This window comes from Drosophila miranda, chromosome 2 (assembly GCF_003369915.1).
Source record: "Drosophila miranda strain MSH22 chromosome 2, D.miranda_PacBio2.1, whole genome shotgun sequence".
Taxonomy (NCBI): Eukaryota; Metazoa; Arthropoda; class Insecta; order Diptera; family Drosophilidae; genus Drosophila; species Drosophila miranda.
In genome coordinates, this window is record NC_046675.1 from 22,131,738 (window position 1) to 22,151,659 (window position 19,922).

The window sequence follows — 19,922 nt, forward strand, 5'->3', positions numbered from 1 at the left end:
AATAAATGCAATTATTTAAATTAAGCCAATCAAGTAGGAAATCAAGTAGGTATCAGGATCGAGATAAATATACACAAGATACTAATAATGTACTTGAATATGTCTAAAGAATATCAATTTGAGAAAAGGTCTTTATAAATCACGTTTCATCTTCATATAAAATTAACAAAATAGGGTATACAAAGGCCTATATACGGCTTACACGCAATATAGCGACTCTTTTTTTGTTGAACTTTTTCGTTTAAGCCTTTTTTTACAATAAATACAATAAAAGCAAGGATTAAAAACTATCCAATCTTGTAGAAAATTGATTCATCAATGGAATAAAACTATGTGGGCATTGCTGAGAAATTTAGTTAGTGAGCATTATTCAATGGAATATCAAAATTGAGCAATATGAACGAAATTCCTTTTTCGTTTGTTTTGATTGACCTATTTCGCTACTTGTTTTTTGTTTGACTTATTTCGCTAAAACCTCTTTTTACGCAAAATGCAATAAAAGCAAGTGTTTAAAATAAGCCAGTCAAGTTGAGAATAGTTTAATTAATCGGATAAAATTATGTGGGCATGGCTAAATGTTTTATATAGCTAGTAATATTCGACGGAAGATCAAAATCGGAATATGTAAAGTAGAACTTGAATTCGTCAGTATATTTACGGTATATTTACGATTACGCGGTCCGCGGTCACACTGGGTAGCACTGTGTTAAAATTTCGAGACGTAAATCGAAAAAATGGATTATTCCATTTTATTTAGTTATAGTCTAATTAGAAAGTCGCATGCAGAGTGGCATTAGAATAGTCTAGACAGTTTTTACTCGACAAAGTGAGCGTAGCAAGGCCAGGGCGCCCGCACATCGCTCATCGAATCGCAGCCCATCCACAGCGAAAAGCGAAGATGTAAATGCTTTATTATCTTGCAATCCGTATCTTCCGTTGTGTCGTTTCGTCGTCGTCACAGTCGCCGTCAAAATGTTCGTCGCGCCAGTTATCGACTCCGCAATCTTCATCTCCTAAGGCACTCCACACCACACACGCGTCAGCTCGTCCGGCTAGTGCGTAACACGCTCTCGGGAATCTTTTTGAGAAAGGGGAGATCCACACAGTAGAAAACAAAAAAACAGAGCAACAACAGAGCAGAGCAAGCGAGCAGCTAAACGAGTGCGGGCAATCGGAGGCGCCGCTAGCACCTAGCCAGCACCTGTACCATGTCCGAGAAGCATGGCCAGCTGGGTGCGCAGTGGACGAAATCAGCGGCGGCGCCAACAGCCGCAGCAGCAGCAGCAGCTCTAGCCTCGGCTTCCACCCCGCTCCAGAAGCTCCCGAATCCGAATCCGAGTCCAAACTTTCCAGCCAGCAGTCATCCGTATGGCAACTGTGCGATTCCTGGACTCCCAGGCATACAGCCAGCGGACATACCGTATACCTCGGGACGGTTTCAGGCCCCGTCCATCATCCATGCCAAGGCCTCGCCCCTGACCATCGTGCCAGTGGGCACTGCCATTGGGCCCCACTGTCCCCCCCAGGTCTCGCCCACGAGCCACCACACAAATGTACCTGTATCCGTGACCGTACCCGCTCCCAGCGGCTTTGTGCCGACGCCGTTTACAAATGCTGGCAGTGGCACGACGTCCGTACTGCAACCGAATGCATTTGCAACGGCCGCGGGAAATGCCTTTGCGAATGCCTTCAACTTCAATACGGCCCAACAGCTGATGCATGCCATGAGTACAGGCACGGCAGCAGGCACCACCACACCGATCACAGCCACAGCGACTCCTGTCATTGCGGGCGGTGGTCCTACTGCCCAGCGGCATCCCGTCGAGCCGGTTCCCACGACAAGTGGCGTCATCAATTCCACCATTGCTGAGAATGTCATGAATGCGCTGTCCAACTCGACCGCTGCCTCCGAGGAGAAGATGCGACGCGTGCAGCAGGTGATTGAGGCCAGCATTGAGTGAGTATATATATTGATTGAAGGGGATCTTTGTGGTATTTATTCTCCCACCCCCTCCAGTGACAATGCGAAGCTACAAATCTCGCAGATCCTCGAACGTGTTGCAGTCTTGAAGCCAATCGAAAAACTATTTCTCTATCTGCGTTTGCCGGGGGAGTGCGCGGACTCGGATCCATTGAGACAGCCACAGAATCCGCTGGGCACACGCTCAGAGATCAATCACACCATCAATTGGGTGCGCTCTCACCTGGAACACGATGCACAGGTCTCCATACCAAAGCAGGATGTATACAATGATTACATGTGAGTGGGAGAACCTCATTTCCATAGAAGAACCCTCTTACATTCTTCCATTTCCAGCGCCTATTGCGAACGCCTGAGCATCAAGCCCCTGTCCACGGCGGACTTTGGCAAAGTAATGAAGCAGGTCTTCCCGGGCGTGCGTCCACGTCGTTTGGGAACGCGTGGAAACTCTCGCTACTGCTATGCGGCCATGCGAAAGACCACAAAGCTAACGCCGCCACAGTTGCCGGCGCTGTGCAAAACCGAACAAATCACAGGAGACGAAGCTGCTGCTCCAGCCATAGCCACTGCACAGATGAATCACTCCCCGGGTGTTGTGCTGCCTCCCATGCCAACAGGCGACAGCGAGAACTGGGATGTGGTGCGCAGTTGGGCGGAGAAGCTGCTGAACACAAAACTAGACAGCATTGCAGAGCTGAGCACGCGGATCAAGAGCAACAATGCCACGGTTATGGGCGTGCATTTGGGCGCCAAGAAGTACACACCCCGGGAGCCCAAAGAGAAGCGAGTTTTGGCCGTAAGTTTCGGGTGCCAGGGGCTACCACCATAGAATGGGTCATACAATCTCCTTTTCCAGGATATGGGACCACTGAAGAAGCGACGCAAAAAGAAACGCAAGGGCTCGACATCCTCAGAGTCGAGCTGCAATCAATTGGTGGCTGGGCTGCAAGATGCAGGCAGCAGTCAGGATGCCATTGATGAACCGAAGACGGAGCAGCTAGTAAAGATCAAGCAGGAGATTATAGACTCACCCGTACACCAGTCCCAGCAACAACAGCAGCCACAGCAGCAGCAGCCCGCAATGAATTATCTGCATCAAATGATGCCCATGAACCTGGCCACCGAACAGCGAAGCAACAGTGCGGTGCGTAATCTGACGCCCAAGATCATGGAGATGGGCGTGGCTGTACCCCCAACGGTAGTGCTCACACAGCAGCAGGATGAGCCATCGCCCACAACGATGGTGATCAAGGACGAGGTGGAGGACTACAATACATCCAATATATTCTGCAAAAAAGTGTTAAAAGCCCAGCAAACGAAAGGATTTTGGGCCAATTCCCCGAGCAGCGGTACAACGGGCGGCGGGGGAACCCTGCTAGTGCCGCCCGTGATCACAACGACTGCGGCGACACCACCGCCACCGGACATCTCGCCGGGACCCATGTCCATGGGACCGCCAGCGCAATTGATGATTTCCAGTTCGGTGAGCCCCTCCAGCAGCATGGACAGCAACAACACCACACCGAAGGTGGTCTCCAGCAACATGATACTGCTGCGTGCAAAGCGCCTGCTGGCGGCGGAGAGTGCCGCTGCCCTGACGGCCGCTGCAGAGGATTCGGGACTGCCGGAGAATCTGGGTTTGCCAAGGGAGCGGGTGATTAGCATCTGTAATATGGATAAGCACGAGCTGGACGATTATTTCCTGCCCGTTGAGGATGAGGAGAACTCCGAGGAGCCCGACACCGAGCTGCTTCAATATTTTCAGATGGGAGACGCTGAGGAAAAACAACTGAATTCCTTAGATGCTGTAGAACAGAACAGAAATCCACAAGGAACACCGATAATAACGTCGACGACGACAACGATACAGGCGGGAATGGCGCCAGCGATGCACCAGCAACAGACCCATACCCAGCACCCCCAGCCGCCGAATCGTGGAGCCACAACGGCCATGCCCTCGCCACAGGGGAGCCTGGTCGTCTCATCGACAATGTTGTCCGGTCAAGCGAATGTGGGTTCTGCCTCAGCGTCTCTGGCTTTAATGTCAAAGAAGCATCAACACCAACAAAAGCAACCACAACAACAGCAGCAGCAACAGCAACAGCAGCTGCGAACCAAACAGCTGCCCACAAACGGCAATTCTAACCCGAACAACAGGCGAAAGATCAGCCTGAGCAATGCCTCTAGCAATGGCAGCAACAAAAATTGCATATTTCTGCCAATATCCCCCAACATCAACAATGGAGGAGGATCAGCGACAGCAGCAGCCACAGGAGGCACCACAACAAATCAAATGCCGCAGAATCAGAATCCAACAAATTCCAATCAACAAAATTGCTTTGCCAGTCCTGGCGTCACGCGGATGCGGCAACGTTCTAGTCTGCTGACCAAACAGCAATCCCTTGACTGCGATGGCAATCGTGATCCCATGATTGGAGCAACGCGTAGAAAACGCTGCTATGTCTATAGCTATCCCACAAGCACCTCAGCCTCGGCGCCGCCCAGCCCCTCGCTGCTGCAGCAGTGCATGGTGGGAAATTGGCCATTTGGTGGAGCAAACTCCTTCCAAGACACGAACAGTGCGGATCCCTTGATTAACCAGAACTCTATGGATCTCGAGACGAGCCTGGCCCTGACGGGTGGCGACGATCTGGATCTGACGGAGACGCAACGATCGCAGTCGGTGCCGCTGTCACAGCTACAGAGAAGCTGCCATCCATCGCCCAGCTTCAATCGTCAGGCCAGCTTTCAGGCCTCGAGCTATGCGAGCGACACCTTCTACTCGGAGAACAGCAACAGCCAGAATTCGGTGGCAGTGGCCCCTCTGAAGGACGTGGAGGCGGCCGCCGCGCTGCTCTACGAAGTGGATGTGGGTGCCATTGTATCGCCGAGCTTCAACAATAAGTTTGGGAACATATCCCAGCAAACGGCCACCACATGCAGCTCCTCGGCTGGCTCGTCCTCTGGCTACAGCAGCGGAGGCTCTGCGGGCATTGTCTCACGCTCTGTGCCTTCCACACCACTGCCGCATCAGCAACAGAACAACAATCTGACGGGCTTTAATGGCAATGGAGGTGGCAATGGCGGTGGAGGAGGAGGCTGCAACTTGAATGCCACAAATGGTTTCTTCAACATCTCGCCATCGTTCAACTGGGAAACATCGAGCAATGGCATTCAAGGGGGGTCCTACCTCTCGTACAGCGCTCGCAATACGATGGATATATCCAAGTCGATGCCCACGACGCCCATAACCACGCCCTGCTTTCGCTATAGTCCCGTGGAGTTGCATCGGGATTTCCTGATCAATGGCTGCACCATCGACCTTGTGCCCTCGTCTGCGTTTGTCCCAGCGTGCAGCGATGAGAATCCCGCTCTGACCCTCAGCTCGGACTCGCTGATGGATGACAGCTCGCCCAGCAGTATACTGGATACCTTGTAGAATTTGCACGAAGAGAAGGCTCAGGAGGAGGTTACCGAACCCAGAGAGAAAAAAGGAGAGGAGAAGGTGGATGAAAAGTCTGTTTCCCAAATGCCAGAAGATGCCACAGTGGTGGCCTATCTGCTGGAGCATGTGGATCAGTTGTAGAATGAATCTTCGATCCAACCTTCTTCGATCCGATCCGATCGTCTCGATTAGTTTCATTGTTGTGTTCATTTCGTGTCTAGTTAATCCCGTGCCTCAATGTATCAGTGTCTGTCTCTCTTCCACACAGAATGAGCTTTCTCTTCGCCAAAAATATCCCACACTTCCTGCTTAACTCTAAACCACAGCTTAGCTTCTAGCCTTTCATTGGTTTCAAAACTATCCAATATTTCCACGTGCAAAAACGAGCGGAAGATAGAAGAGAGCTCCGGCTTGGGCTCCTCGATCTATCGTATCTATTGCAACCCTCAGGCCCTGTCCCCTACCACTGTTGTATATTGTTATTGTAATATTAACCTAATCCTTAAACCAATGATGATTTCTGTATGTAAATGGATGATAGTTTTTACTGTTGAACAAACCTTACAAAAAACGAAACGAACTTAAAGTCTGAATGAAGGAAACGTGTGCAGCGGTTTTAAAAACGGAAAACAAATTTACAAACAATATGTAATTGTAAAACGAATGTACATCTTAGAGAACTATAGAGCTACATACAGTCTCGGCATTCGTCGAGTATTCCTATGACCCCCAGAACAGTTTCTATAGTGAGATATTTCCCATGTTTATTCAGGGGTCATATGGAACGGAGATTGTCAGAATTCAATTGTGTGTTTGTATGGTATTGTACGGTATTCAATTGTTCAGATATGGATATACATAGCTATATGGATAGGCCCCTCCTTCGATTTTACTAACACTATTCCCCCCACTCCCTGATCGTTCTATTACTATACTTTCTATCTTTCTTTTATCTGTAATGCTTTGATTCTTCTTCGATTAGATGTAAGTGTTTGTTTGTTATAAATGTTTTTTTATATATTTTTTGTTTAAATCGCGTTTTGAATTGCGGTTAGTTCTCTAGGATTTTATGTTAACTATCACCCTACCCTATGACCTATCAGCCTTTGGATTTCATGCGAGTTCTCTAGTGTCTGGAACTCTAGTTGTAATTTCGTTTCTTGCGGTCCCAGTTATTTTTCTTCCAAATTTTAACAATACTTAGCTTTAAAAAAAAATTTTCTATTTCAGAGTTTGTGCAACAAAGTAAAAGTCTATTACCCGAACAAAATTCCGTTCTAAAAAAACAATTTTAATGTGTCTAAAGTTTTTAAAAACATATTTGTAAAAAATTAAAAAAAAAAAAATGATTAATGTGCTTTATTGTAAAACAATTCATGTGTAAAATGCATATACCACAGGAAAAACCAGAAACAAAAATAAATATACATACAAACTTAAAAAAAAATAAAAAATATACACACATAAATAGTTTAATAGAATGTTATACGAGTACATTAAACAAATATACACTCATTTACATGCGAAACGCTAGGGGAAACAATTGAGTTTCAACAGAGCAGAGCCGAGAATTTCTTATATGCATAGTCAGCATCCGTAATCATAGAGTCCTACAATAATCAGAAATCCAATACAAAACAAAACAATATGTATTTAATGTCGTAAGTTCTATAAACGAAAGATTAACAAATGCACCCCCTAGGATCCTCCGCTTTCAAACAATAGATAACAAATATATGTATGTATGTATGTATGTACTATGCAAATACCAATAGCCGATAAGTATGGTATGTAAATTTAGTGGAACATATTTGTCACCGGGAACACTTTATAGAGATATGTATGAAAATTGATATGCAATTATGTATACAGCAACAGTGCATTCAAGTTAAAACGGAACCAAAACTGTACTTTTTTATAAGATATTTGAATGACATAAAATACAGAAAAACGAAAACAGAAACGACTGTCCAGATCTCTCTCTTTTTTGATCGAATTTGGGGATGGATCAGCACTGGGAATGCTGTTCCCTACAGACGATTTACAGCCCAGTCTTTAGTCTCTTACTCTTTGGGTCCCGGTCCCACGAAGTTCTCATTCTTGTGCCTCCGTCGGTACTCCGTAAAATGGTATGAATGTCCAAAAGTATCCGATAATACATTTGAATATTTTAGAGACTTTTCCATTCCTTCGAAATCCCACTAAAACTCACTTCATTGCATTTGTGTTAATTATATTTTAATATTTTTTATTAAACGTTTAAGTTTAAAATAATAATATGCAATAAATATTTGTTAAATATACATAATAATACCTTTTTAATGTTAATATGTGTGTGTGTGTGCTTATTAATGTGTTTTCTTTACTTCTTCTCACATTTTTTTCGCCGACATTTTTATATATTCTTTTTATTGATTTATTTTATTATTTTTTATTTTTTTTTTATAAATTTTACATGTAAATTTAACTATTCTTTATTAATATTTTATATGCATTTTACATGACATTTTGTTTTAATAGCGCCAAAATAATATTCCATTTGCTACAACACTTGTTTTTCACTTTATTTCGTTTCGTTTCCCATTTCCGATTTCCCCGATTTTAGTTCGGACTCTGTATATAATGGGTATATGCCTATATAATATGTACATAATATATATATTGTATGTACGTATAAAAGTCGTGTGTACTGCCCCTTGAAGTATTTCTATTAGTTCCATAATATTGTTGGTTTTTTTTTTAATCATTACTACGCTAATAGCACATTTGAAATTCCCTTTATTTGCTATATATATATTTTTTAATTATATGTTTTTTTTTTCTTTTAATATTATTGGTATTATATGCATTTCTTTTTGTTTTGTTAAATGTTTATTGTTTGCTAATATATTTTGTTGGTGTTATGCTGGTTTTTTGTTTGTTTTTTAAATGCTTTTTGTAAATCATTTTTTAATTATTGGTTTCCTGATATTTTTTGTTGAGTTTCTTCCCCGATTTCTATATATTATATGTATAATATATGTATGTATATATGTTGTATATGCCTGCTATAATATATATATATATATATATAAAATTGTTGTTATCTCGCTGAGGTGGAAAATTCTTTAATTAATAAGGTTACTTGTTGTTCTGTTGCTGCTGCTGTTGCTGCTACTGCATGTTGCATATTGCATATTGCATGTTGCTTGTATACATTATCTAATTTCCTCTACTGTTCAGTGTTTTTTTTTTTGTTTTTTTGGATTTATTGTTTTTGCGATTAATCATCTGTTAAAGTACACACCATCTTTGTTGCTGCTGTTCTGTTTGTTTTATTTGAGCACTCCTATAGCACCCCATATTTCCCATATTTCTATTTCCGTATTTGCATTATTAAAAAAACAACTTTAGAAAATAAAAAAGATATATGAAAAAAGTACCAAAAAAATGTGAAATTGTCTTGTGCCATATATAAATATACATATGTATATTTATATTATATATCGTTATAAAGTGCTGCTCAATTATTGAAATATTATTGCTGCCAAGTCTCTTAATGCAAAGAAAAAACTCTTGCTACTTTTACTTTTAATCTTTTACTCGTTTAAGATCATATATTTCCCATATACGAATATTCGTTTTCGATTTTGTTGGAAGCAACGTTCTTTAAGAACAAATCGGGTCACGGGTTCGGATTTCGATTTTGGAGGGGTTGGTCCCAAAACATCTTTCGTTTTTAAGAACAAAACCAAACACAAAACCAAAAGATGGAACAGAACAGAAGAAAAACAAAGGTTCTTTAATTAGTTGACAATTTGTTTTATTTCAAAATTAATAATAAAGGCAAAAACTTTCAACTTAGGGACAAAAAACGTAATTAAACAATAAAAGAGAAAAATAACTAAATACATAATAGTTGGTAATAATTGGTAATCGGTAATATAGAAAGTCAGTAACATTGTTCAATCAGCAAAGTGTTGTGGGGTTTCTCATATTCATTCTCATTCTCGGGGGCTCATCATCATCATTATGATCCTCAAACTCTTCTCTTACAAAACTAATATGAAAAAACGCGTCTAGCCTAATTTAAAATGGTTTTTAATTCTCAAATAAAAACACACTAGATGTAGAAGTAGTAATAGTAGTAGTCGGGGGCGGGGGCGGGGCAGGACAATAACTATATATAGTAGAAGTGGCCGGGCAGGTCAGAACTGAAACAAATGTGAGGGACGATTGGGTGGGCGGAGGGGGCTATACAATAAGTTAACTATGCGGAAAAAACACAATTCATTTAGTTAAAATTATAAAAAACTGATTAGTTTCCACCACATCGTGTGTGCACATTCAAACAAAATCTGGCTAAAGAAAAGCATGAAGCATTGCATACTTTTGTGGCGCATGGGGCGGTTTTTGGATTTAATTTCCTTTTCCATTCAGCAAAATTGAACTAAATTAGTTTACTAAATTAATTACTCGTTGTGGTGGTGGTGGCGTTATTATTATTTTTGTTGTTCGCCCCGTTCGGAGGGCATGTGGGTGGCAGCAGGCCATCGCCCGTCTGACTGCGGCTGTCCAGCGACCAGTCCCAGTCCTTGCCCTTCGGCCGGAACTTGGATGATTTGTGATGGTAGCCGGCATTATGGTTGGCACTGTGGTGCGGCGATGATTTCTCTTTCGGGGATTTTACCGATTTACCACCCATCATGGAGGCAACAACTCCTCCAACTCCGCTGGCCGTGTCCAGCATGGCGGGCGGTCCATTCCCAGCCGCATCGGCTGCTGTGGGCGGCGCACTGGAATTGGAGTAGGCCAACAGCTCGTCGCAATCGTACTCCCAATTCCGCTCGCAGAACTTCTTCTTGTAGTGCTTCTCCGAGCCGCTCTTCGACTTGCGCTGGTACTTCAGTGGTATACCCAGCTCGTTGCCGAGCCCCAAGGGGGCGTTCGCCAGCGGAGGCGTGGCCACACTGGCCGCACTCGGACTCGGGGTCCGTGGCAGGCCCACATCCGACAGCGGCGGCGAGTCAATGGCACTGGGATCCACCGGGGAGACGGTCTTCAGGGAGCTGCCAGCCGTGGACTTCATGCTGCTGTTGCTCAGATGATCCGTCAGATGATGATGCTGCTGCTGCTGGGATGGCAGTTGCTGCAGGGGCTGCTGCTGCTGTTGTTGATGATGCACCATGTTGTGGGCACTGCTGTTGCTGCCGCCACTGCTGCTGCTGCTGCTCCCACTGCCGCCGCTGTTGTTGTGCTGCTGCAAATGATTGCTCAGATTGTGCCCCTGGCTGCTGCCGTACAGACTGTGGCTGCTGCTTCCACTGCCGCCACTGCCGATCGGTAGCTCCAGCTGCGAGGAGCTGGACGACGTAGACAGAAACGTGCGCACTGCATCCGAGTTGCTGCTGCTGTGCGTGATCCCCGAGTCCGGCGATGTGTTGCAGCTAATCGAAGCCGGCACTGTGTCCCCGTCAATGCTGCGCCGTGTCTTGTCCAACTCGGTGCTGGCAAAGGCCACCAATCGATCGAAGCCAGAGCTCACGCGATGCTGCCAATGGGACTCGTCATCGGCGGCAATGACATCATCTGTGGGATATGGAAGAATCAGCGTTAGAATGGGATATATTTTATAATCTTACAAGATCCTTGAGATCTTGGATTGTGAGGTGATTTTTGGATTCATTTTTGTTTTTAGGATTCGTCGTGTGTGCGTGTGCGTGGCCCTAAGCATATTGTTTGTTTTTTTCGGTGGTACAGTTGCGTTGCGTTTTGCGTGCAGCGGGGGAAATGTTTTGTGTGTGTGAGTGGGTGGACACAAGGGGGTTTTCTGTGGTGTGTGTGTGTGTGTGTGTGTAAGTGGGTTAATGAATAAACGAAAGAGAGTGGTTACGAAAAATTATAATTGAGAAATCAAAAGAAAATCATAAGTAAAATCATAATCGTTTAAAAGGAAAACCAATTAGCGGCAACAGAACTTACCTCATGCTCGTTAAAATTTTCATAAAAATTTGGGTCTTTTTTTTTTTAAATTACGGATTGTATATCTGTTTTTGTTTTTTGGCATATAAATTCTGTACTTTTTTTTTTTTAGTAGGTAAATTATTAAACGCAAAAAATTAAATGTTTGTCTTTTTCTGTAGTTTTTTTTTTTTGTAGAATTTTTCGTGTTATATGGGGTTTATCTTTTCCAACAACAAACATGTGTTTTAGGTTGTTCGAATTTCGAAAATCAATCGATTTCGATTCAATGGTTATTTGGGGGATATACTGTGGGAGCAACTACTACTACTATCGGCCAGGACATATCCATTCAAATTCAAATTCTGATTGTAATTCTGATTACTACTCTCATAGACGAGTGCCGATAGTTTCGTTGCGCCCGACAGAGTCGTGCGAAGGCGACGTCTGGGATCGTAATTAGTTATAGTACGTTGCGTTGCCAAATCGTTAACTGTATGGAGTAGAGCATAATAGAATAGGGATCATAAGGAGGGCTGGATAAGATGGTTTAGGGTTTTGTTTGTTTTCGGTATTACCAATTATCTTTGTTTTTTTCGTTTAGTATAATTGAAAATTAATTATGCATATTATTTGTAATAACATTCCAGAAGAGTTTAAGTTTGAGTTCGATTTGGGGTTAATTTTGAAATTGTAATTTTTACAAAAGAGTTTTGAGTGTAGGGTGTGGTGTGTGTGTGTGTGGGGTGTATATGTCTCTCGGATGGCATGTTATATATGCAAATATTTGGATGATTGATTTGGCATGACGCTTAGGATAAAGAGGTGGGAGGCGTAGAGGTGGTTTATACTATGCCAAAAATTATAGAACACATAGAAGACGAATGGAAATTGGGGTCAAAAAGTACACGATTTTCATTCAACGAAGAGCTTGAGAGGCTAAGAAGTTCTTCCAAAGAAGGCACGAGAATGTAAGCAGTTTTTCTAACAAAGAGGGTAAGCAGTAAAAGGGAGGTTAAGCAGTTCGACTAACGAAGAAAAAGAGAGTGTGTTTCTCTTCTTAAAATCCCAGAAACGACTCTACGTGTTCCATAATCTTTTAATAGTACTTTTTAGCATGTTCGAATGTTGTTGGCTTTTGGTTACAGTTGATTCTTGCTGTTGGTCTTTGGTTTTTTTTATATATATATGATACATAAAATGTTGCTTTTGGCTTGGATATTTTAATGAGTGTGAAAAAGTATGACAAACCCGTTTAATAATCGTACAATTTATTCATTATAATTATTCTATGGACTAACAAGAAAAAAAAGTGGGGGAAAATATATAAATTTATAAATTTTGAATCATTTATTTTTTTTTTTCTTTCAGTCTGCATTTTCTGCTGCACAGCTCTATTATTAAAGCAAATAAAGTATATTTAAAAAAAAAATTATAAAAAAAGCCACTCCAAAAATAAAAAAAAGAATACAAAATTAAGCAATTGAAAAAACAATGTAGTGCACTACGAGTAAATGGAGACAAAAACCAAGGCTACAAAACAACACACGCAACATTTAAGGAATTTTTTTTAGTTGATTATTTTTTTTTTTCAATGTTCAAATTTAAAAATAAGAATTGTATTATTTAGTGGTGCATAACAATGTGTGTGCGTGTGTGTGTGTGTGTGAGTGTGAGTGAGTGTATGTAGTGTCCAAAAATCAAGTTGAATCAGATTTGGAGTCGGAAGTCGAGGAGCCCTCATCCGAGACCGACTCCTTTTCCGGTTCGACCTTCTTGATGGTTAAATCTTCTGCCACCCACTGGGCGTGGGAGGAGAGTCGTGTGGAATACTTGTGCTGATGGTAGAGGCGATTGTGTGACTTTTGTTTTTGCTCTTTGTTATTGAATACTTGTGCAGGCGGTGGTTGTAACGGATATTGGTGTGCTTTTGGCCCTATCTCTTGGGATTGGCCCACATATAGCTTACCATCATCGGCGGCATTATTGGCATTGGCATTGGCATTGCGTTGCATTGCCCCCAATGTGGGAGTGGTGCTGTGGCTGTGGCTGTGGCCGTGACTATGACTGTGGCTGTGGCTGCTGCTGTTGTTGTGGCTATGACTGTGGCCATGGGAATGCCCCAAATGTGCAGCTACCCTCAGATGCTGCTGCTGCTGCTGATGATTGTGATGATGATGCTGCTGCTGGTGGTGGTGCTGCTGCTGTTGCATCACATGATGCGTATTCGTGGACAACTGCAGCGGTCGCTCATCGCCCATCAGGGAATTGATCTCCGGACTCATCAGCAGCGGCGGCTCCACAAGCATTTTCCCATTGTTAGTGTTGCTGCGTCTGCCGCACGACGAGGACGAGGATGAAGGCGTTGGCGAGGGCGTCGTGGCATCGTGTGCCGGTGGCGGCTGCAGCACCTGTCCCCCATTGGCATACAAATGGGCATGGGCATGGGCATGGACATGCGGCTGCTCATAGTGGGGTATCTTCGAGGGTCGCGACGGCTGATGATGCGGCGCCAAAGGAGAGGTTCGCTTGACCCCAACTAAAAGGCAGAAGTAAAGTTCAAAGATGAGCAACGGATTCTTGATTTATTTGTGGCATAGATTCGACAGCTTACGCTCCACTTTGTGCGGTGTACTGCCGCTGCTGCTGCTACTGTTGCTGCCGTTCAGGCTCGCTGCTCCATGATGGATCGGATGGTGTAGATAGCTATGGGCGGGTGGGGCCTGTCCATAATGCTGCTGCAGATCTGCTGCGCTTGCAGACGGTGCCGATGCGGAGGATGAGGCAGCTGCTGCTGCACGTCTTTGTCGCTCTTCGGTCTCCTCTTTGTATTTCCTGGCACGCACATGATCTTGGAGTGAGGCAGCGAGACCTAAAGGAAGGAAAAAGAGAAGGTTCAGTGAAATGGGATCGCTGCTAAGGATTCCCTGGAATACTTACCCTCCAACGGAGGATTGGCGCCATTCAGACGGGGTCCTCTCAGAGCTGCCGCGCCTCCTCCTGCTGCTCCTGCCCCTGCACTTCCGACGTTCTTGGTCTTTTGCTCATCGTGGAAGTACGCCTCAATGCAGCCCTTCATCTCCGCTCGCGGCAGTGCCACCGTTTGATACGAATCTCTGACAGAACGTGCCGGCGTGGGTGTGGCTGGCGCCGCCGTTCGACCGCCACTCTGTGGCGCGCTCTTTTGGACATATGCCACATGTGCCAGGGTCGCCAGGTTGCTGTTGTTGCTGCCCTGCCCGGCAGCGGCTGCCTGGGCTGCTGCTGCCCCACCGCTGGACACATAGTTCGTGGGATGTGCCTCCTGCGACTCGTCCGACAGCGGCCGCACATGCACTCGCTCCGGCCGCTGGGCATTCAGATTGATGAGCAGCCGCTCGTTGGAGGAGGCCCGCTCGTTGAAGGCCCTCTCCATGAACTGGGTCCCGCTGGTGCTCATATTGACGGCCGCATTGATGATCGTCTGATGGGAGATCTCCAGCGTCCGTTCAATCTCCCCATTCACCAGATCCCCAATGGTCTTGCCCGTGGGCGGTGGCGGCAGTCCCTGCGGCGGCGGTGTGGGCTGCGGCGTCACATGTTGATTGAGCTTCTCCTGCGACAAATGACGGCGCAGCGCCATCTTGGCCGGCGACACTTGCGTGTAGTCCGGCTGCGAGGAGTTCGAGCTGGGACGACTGGGCGGCCGTACGCGGTATGCCCCGTAATCCGAGTTGGCAGAACTTGCTCGTGGCAGCAGCTCCATGTTGTGCGGCTGCTGCTGTGGCGGTGGCTCCACCAATTGATCGCGACTGCTCGAGCGTTGTAGAAGATTATCCGCTGGCGGGGCCTTGAACTCTTGCGGATGCGAATGCGGATGGTGGTGGTGATGATGATGGAGATGCTGCTGCTGCAATCGATGTTGCTGTTGCTGCTGTTGTTGCTGCTGCTGCTGATGATGCTCCTCCGCTCGCTGTCGCTGTGCCACATGCGCGGCCGCGGCCATCATGAGGGCATGCTGCTGTTGCTGTTGCTGCTGCTGTACGAGGAAATGCTCATAGCTGCTGGCACTCACCGAGGCACGGCGTCGCTGGTAGCCCAAGTCCGCCGGAGTGGGTGCCGTCGGCTGTCCGGCCGCGTACAGCGCTGCCATGTGGGAGGAGACCGGCACCTGGGGCGGTGGCGGCGGCGGCACTGAGGCAGCGCCCGAGGATGGTGTATGCTGCTGCTGCCTGGCGGGGGAGTACTTGCTGTGCTGCTCCTTGGCTGCCTGATATTTGCCCGTGGGCGTGCTCTTGCCGCCATATGCCCCGTACGGGAGATTCGCGGGCGGTGGCGGGGCCGTCGAGGCCGTGGCCCCCGCTCCGGGTCCCGGCAGTGGCGGTGTGATGGGCGAAATGGTGGTATTCGCATTCAGATGCATCAATCCCTGGGTGGACACCGTAATGATGTTGTGCAGACTCGAGGGCGGCAGCTGCTGCTGCTGGTGCAGCTGCTGTTTGCTTCGCTTCGACACGGGACTCTGCAGGGGCGATGGCGAGGGTTGTGGTGGCATTTCCGGGGGTATGGCCTTGCTCCTCTGCTCCTGATCCTCATTCAGGGCTGTCGTAATGATGCTTTTCAAACGATCCTCAAAGTTTGCCACCTTCGGGGACTCCTGCTTGCGGGCGGAGAGTCCCGCCAGGCTCAAACCCAAACTCAGGCCCATTCCCATGCCTGGCAGCTCGCATTTGGGCAGCAGTGAGGGTGCCACCTGCAACTGTTGCACTTGCATCTGCTGTTGCTGCTGCTTCGGTGCTGGCATCAAAGTGCTGTCCTTGTAATGATGTCCTCCCGCCGCTCCTGGCGAGGATTTAATGCTCACTGAAGCCGCAGCACCGGTGGGCATTTGCGGTTCCTTGTTTTTGCCATTCAATTGGTACGGCGCCGCGCTAGTCTTTGCCTGGAAGGTGCCTGCCTCGATCTGCCGGCATGTCTCCACAATCTTCAGAGCCAACACCTCGGGATTTTCCTCCTGGATCTTGCCCACTTCGGGCACTTCGGGCCACTCCTGTGACCGCACGCGATGCTCGCGACTGCGTCGGGAACCCTTGACGCCGCTGGCTTTGGGTGGGGCAGGATTCAAGGCAGGATTTGGGGCTGAAGCAGAGCCACTGCTGCCGGCGCTGCTGCTGCTGTTGCTGTTGCTGGCCAAAGTAATGTTTGTGCCTTGGGCCAGCAGTGAGGCCGCTGTGCTCCTGTCCTCGGCCGTCTTCTGCAGCACTGTGGTCTCCTGTTCGATGGTGGAGACCTGGGCGTACAGCTTCTTCCTTTGGCTCAGGGTGTTCGCTATTTCCTTGAGTACCAGCTCGTGGGCTGTCGTCTCCGAGAGCTCTGACGGCGGCACCAGCTTCACTTTGCCATTGATGGGGCCATTGCCGCACAGCTTCTGGTATTCCGGCAGATTCTTCAGCTGTTTGCTGAGCAGCATCTTCTGCTCGCCCTCGTAGAAGGTGACCTCGTTCCTCATTTTGCTAACCGTGTGCTGCAGGTCCTTGTGCCTGCCCACAATCTCCTTGGCCTGGGCAATCAGGTCGTTCGGTGAGTTCACATTGATGCCCAGCTCGTTCATTCGCACCTTGAGCAGCGCCACACTGTCGTCAATGAGGACTTTGATCTGTTTGTCCAGCTGGCTGGCCCGGTTCTTCAGGCGCGACATGCGCTCCTGCTCCTGGGCAATGTTCTTTTGGATTTGCGGCAGATAGGCGTTCGACTTCATCACATCCATGAAGGACATGTACTGCGAGCGCAGGCACTCGAGCAGGATCTGCAGGCCGTAGGGGGTGTCCTGCGGCGCCGCTGGTATGTCCAGCTCGCGATGGGACATCGTTTCCGTCAGCAGCGACGTCAGCTGCTGGTCGACGGTGCCCGGTGCCGCTGGCAGCTTCTTGGCCGCGGAATCCTGTGTGGTGCTCAGGACCGTCTGCTTGTGCAAAGCATCCAGTCCCACGATCTTCAGGGACTTCCTGCCCCTGCCACCGGCCCCCTTCTTCATGCGTCCCTTGCGTCCAGGCCCGGCGCTGGCGGCACGCGGTGCATCCTCCTTCGAGGACGAGTCCTTGCTGGCCAAAGCCACAGCGGCGGCGGCCTCCGCCTCCCTCTGGGCCGCTGCCGCCGACTTGCTGGCAATCGCCGCCTTGCGGGTGAGTTTCTTCCGCTTCTTCTGCGTGGCAGCACGCGCCTGCCGCACACCCGTGACGCTGGTGTTGCCCCCATTGCTGTTGCTGTTGTTGTTCTCCTCATCGTCCGACTGGGAGCTCTTGCCTTTCGAGCTGGAAAAGTCGTACCACAGGCGACGCGTCATGGGCCCGCTGCTGCCACCGCCACCGCCGCCATTCGAGGCGGATGTGGTCGTTGTGGTGGTGGTGGTGTTGCCGCCATTGCCATTCGTTGCCTCGCCGTCGCTCTCCGTGCTGCTCTCCATGTCGAGGCTCCGCTGTTGCTGCTGCTGCTGTTGTTGCAACTGCTGGCGCGTCTTGGAGGCAGCTGCTGTGGCGCCACCGCCTGCTGCTCCTCCTAGTCCGCCGCCGCTAACATTCGCCGGGGATTGCGATTGATTCCGCTGATTGATGGTCGCTCCTCCGGTCGGTCCGTTCGATTGCTCTCTTTCTCGCTGCAGATGATTGTTGTTGTTGTTGCTGTGGTTGTTGTTGTGATTGTTGTTATGATGATGATGATGATTGTTGTGCTGCTGTCCAACGTTTGCCTCACGCTTGGCGCGATCACGTGTGGTGCGAACGGTACCTGAAGATAAGAGAGAGATCCTTCGATTAGTACATCATGATTGAAGGGAAAAGAGCTGGCTTCTAGACCAATAAATGTGTGCATTGAGACGATCTTGCGATTGGATTGTGATTTAAGACGATTTCAGGATTGATCACAGGATTTCGTGATTGACTAACGCTGGAAATAGCCGATAGCCGTGATTGATCTTGAAGAAAAATCACAATTTAAGCGATTTTTGTGATTGAATTCCCAATTTACAAGATTTACGTGATTGATTGATTGGTTGGATTTATTTCTTCATTTTTTTATATTTTATATCGTAATTTTTTTGTAGATTGATTGATTTTGTGATTGACAAACACTATATTTATCCAATCCATGATTGATCTTGAAAATTATACAAATTTAAGCGAGTTTCGTGATTGATTTGTGATTGAATACATAAATAAAAAGCTTTTTGTGACAATTTCTATGATTGATTGTGATTGAAACCTTTTTTCGGATTGATTGAGTTGCTCATTTATTGATTTAATTGATTTTGTGATTGACCCACATCGGATTATAAAATATCCATGATTGATCTTTAAGAAAAATTAAAATTTAAGCTATTTTTGTGATTGATTTGTGCTTGAAACCCCAATTTAAACGATAAACGTGACTGTTTGAGGTAGAAAATCAATTCGTGATTGAAAAATTTATACGATTTATGCTATTAATGCTTGATCAGATTCTCATGATTGATCTTAAATAACTACAAAATAAAGCGATTTTAGTGATTGATACAAGTTCATGATTGATAGATTGATACGACTTTGATAGTGATTGATTGATTGAAATAAAGAAAAACCAAGAATAACTACAAAAAAAGCTGTGATTTTGTGATTTTCTGGTGATTTATCGATTCTGATCCGAGATCCTTTTGTTAATCCTTCCGTCAGCCTTTTCTGTCAATCAACTTACCAACATGCTCGTGATGATCGTTGCCGCCTTTGGTTTTCAGCCGCTGAAAGTATCGCTCCAGTATGGTGCGATCAATCACATGCAAATAATACGAGACGGGCTTGCAGGTCCACGAAACAGAGCCCTTCAGTGGCGGTATTTCGCTCACATGCATTATGGTGCCGATATCCGAAAGGTTTCTACAACAGAAAGGCGAACAAAGATTAGGATTAAGGTACTGGAAGATCAAGAGTAAACTCTTACCTATCGGTGATCCGAAAATTCAAGGGACAAAACGATTTGGAGGACACAACCCTGGCACCGTCGCGCAGATCGGCAAAACGCTCCTTCAGCTGATGATCGACCGTCGGGCCAAAGGCGAAGTTATTCACAAAAACCAGCGTCGAGGAGGTGATCTTCTCGCGATGTTCGTCCACCAGGAAGTCGCCTTTGATCAGCTTGTACTCGCAGTAACGTTTGCCGAACCAGCCCATGTGCTGGCGAAAGAACAAATCCATTCGTTCGGCATAGCGGGCGGGTGTGTCGGCCTTCTCGATGCCAATGCAAGTCTTCAGCGGAAAGGATCCGGCCATTTGGAGTACCACTTGTCCCACACCGGAACCGAGATCAATGAACGTGTCCTCCTTGCTGACGGTGACATGCTTGAGCATCTGCTGTACCAATTCGTATGACGTCTCGCCATAGACCTCCGGCGAGAAGGGCTCGTATTGGTTGAGTTTGTCCGGATCGAGAACGGCAGCATTGTAAACTAATTGCAAAATGTGTCTTAGAAGGCTAGGGTGAGCGAACTTATTCAATCGCTCGGCGGGCAGTGACGTTCCTTTTTCCTAAACGAGGAAGATGGAAGGAAAA

At 46.7% G+C, this 19,922-nt stretch overlaps 2 protein-coding genes across 4 annotated transcripts in view; one reads left to right on the forward strand and one right to left on the reverse strand.

The window, feature by feature from the left end:
• Positions 1-686: 686 nt before the first annotated feature.
• Positions 687-7,389, forward strand: LOC108156747. The gene is made up of 4 exons (XM_017288409.2): positions 687-1,957; positions 2,018-2,260; positions 2,318-2,777; positions 2,838-7,389. The coding sequence occupies exons 1-4, from the start codon at positions 1,209-1,211 to the stop codon at positions 5,418-5,420; spliced, it is 4,035 nt and encodes a 1,344-aa protein (XP_017143898.1). The 5' UTR covers positions 687-1,208; the 3' UTR covers positions 5,421-7,389.
• Positions 7,390-9,206: 1,817 nt separating this feature from the next.
• The window catches only part of LOC108155537 (histone-lysine N-methyltransferase, H3 lysine-79 specific), a 48,318-nt gene continuing 37,602 nt past the window's right edge, over positions 9,207-19,922 (reverse strand). For 2 of the 3 annotated variants that reach the window (XM_033389763.1, XM_017286407.2), the window contains exons 4-9: positions 19,314-19,897; positions 19,071-19,249; positions 14,307-18,128; positions 13,981-14,238; positions 13,336-13,905; positions 9,207-10,994 (exon numbers count right to left, since the gene is read on the reverse strand). In XM_033389763.1, coding sequence (XP_033245654.1) covers positions 9,874-10,994; positions 13,336-13,905; positions 13,981-14,238; positions 14,307-18,128; positions 19,071-19,249; positions 19,314-19,897 — 6,534 coding nt within the window. In that variant the 3' untranslated portion in view covers positions 9,207-9,873. Of the gene's footprint in view, positions 10,995-11,519; positions 11,860-13,335; positions 13,906-13,980; positions 14,239-14,306; positions 18,129-19,070; positions 19,250-19,313; positions 19,898-19,922 lie in introns of those variants that run through there. The other variant, XM_017286408.2, reaches the window with a different exon arrangement.

Bases quoted from the DNA above. Each gene is read 5' to 3' on its own strand.
- LOC108156747 (XM_017288409.2), top strand. From the start codon at position 1,209: ATGTCCGAGAAGCATGGCCAGCTGGGTGCGCAGTGGACGAAATCAGCG. The intron at 1,958-2,017 runs GTGAGTATATAT...CACCCCCTCCAG, and splicing joins GTGATTGAGGCCAGCATTGA to TGACAATGCGAAGCTACAAA. The intron at 2,778-2,837 runs GTAAGTTTCGGG...CTCCTTTTCCAG, and splicing joins AAGAGAAGCGAGTTTTGGCC to GATATGGGACCACTGAAGAA.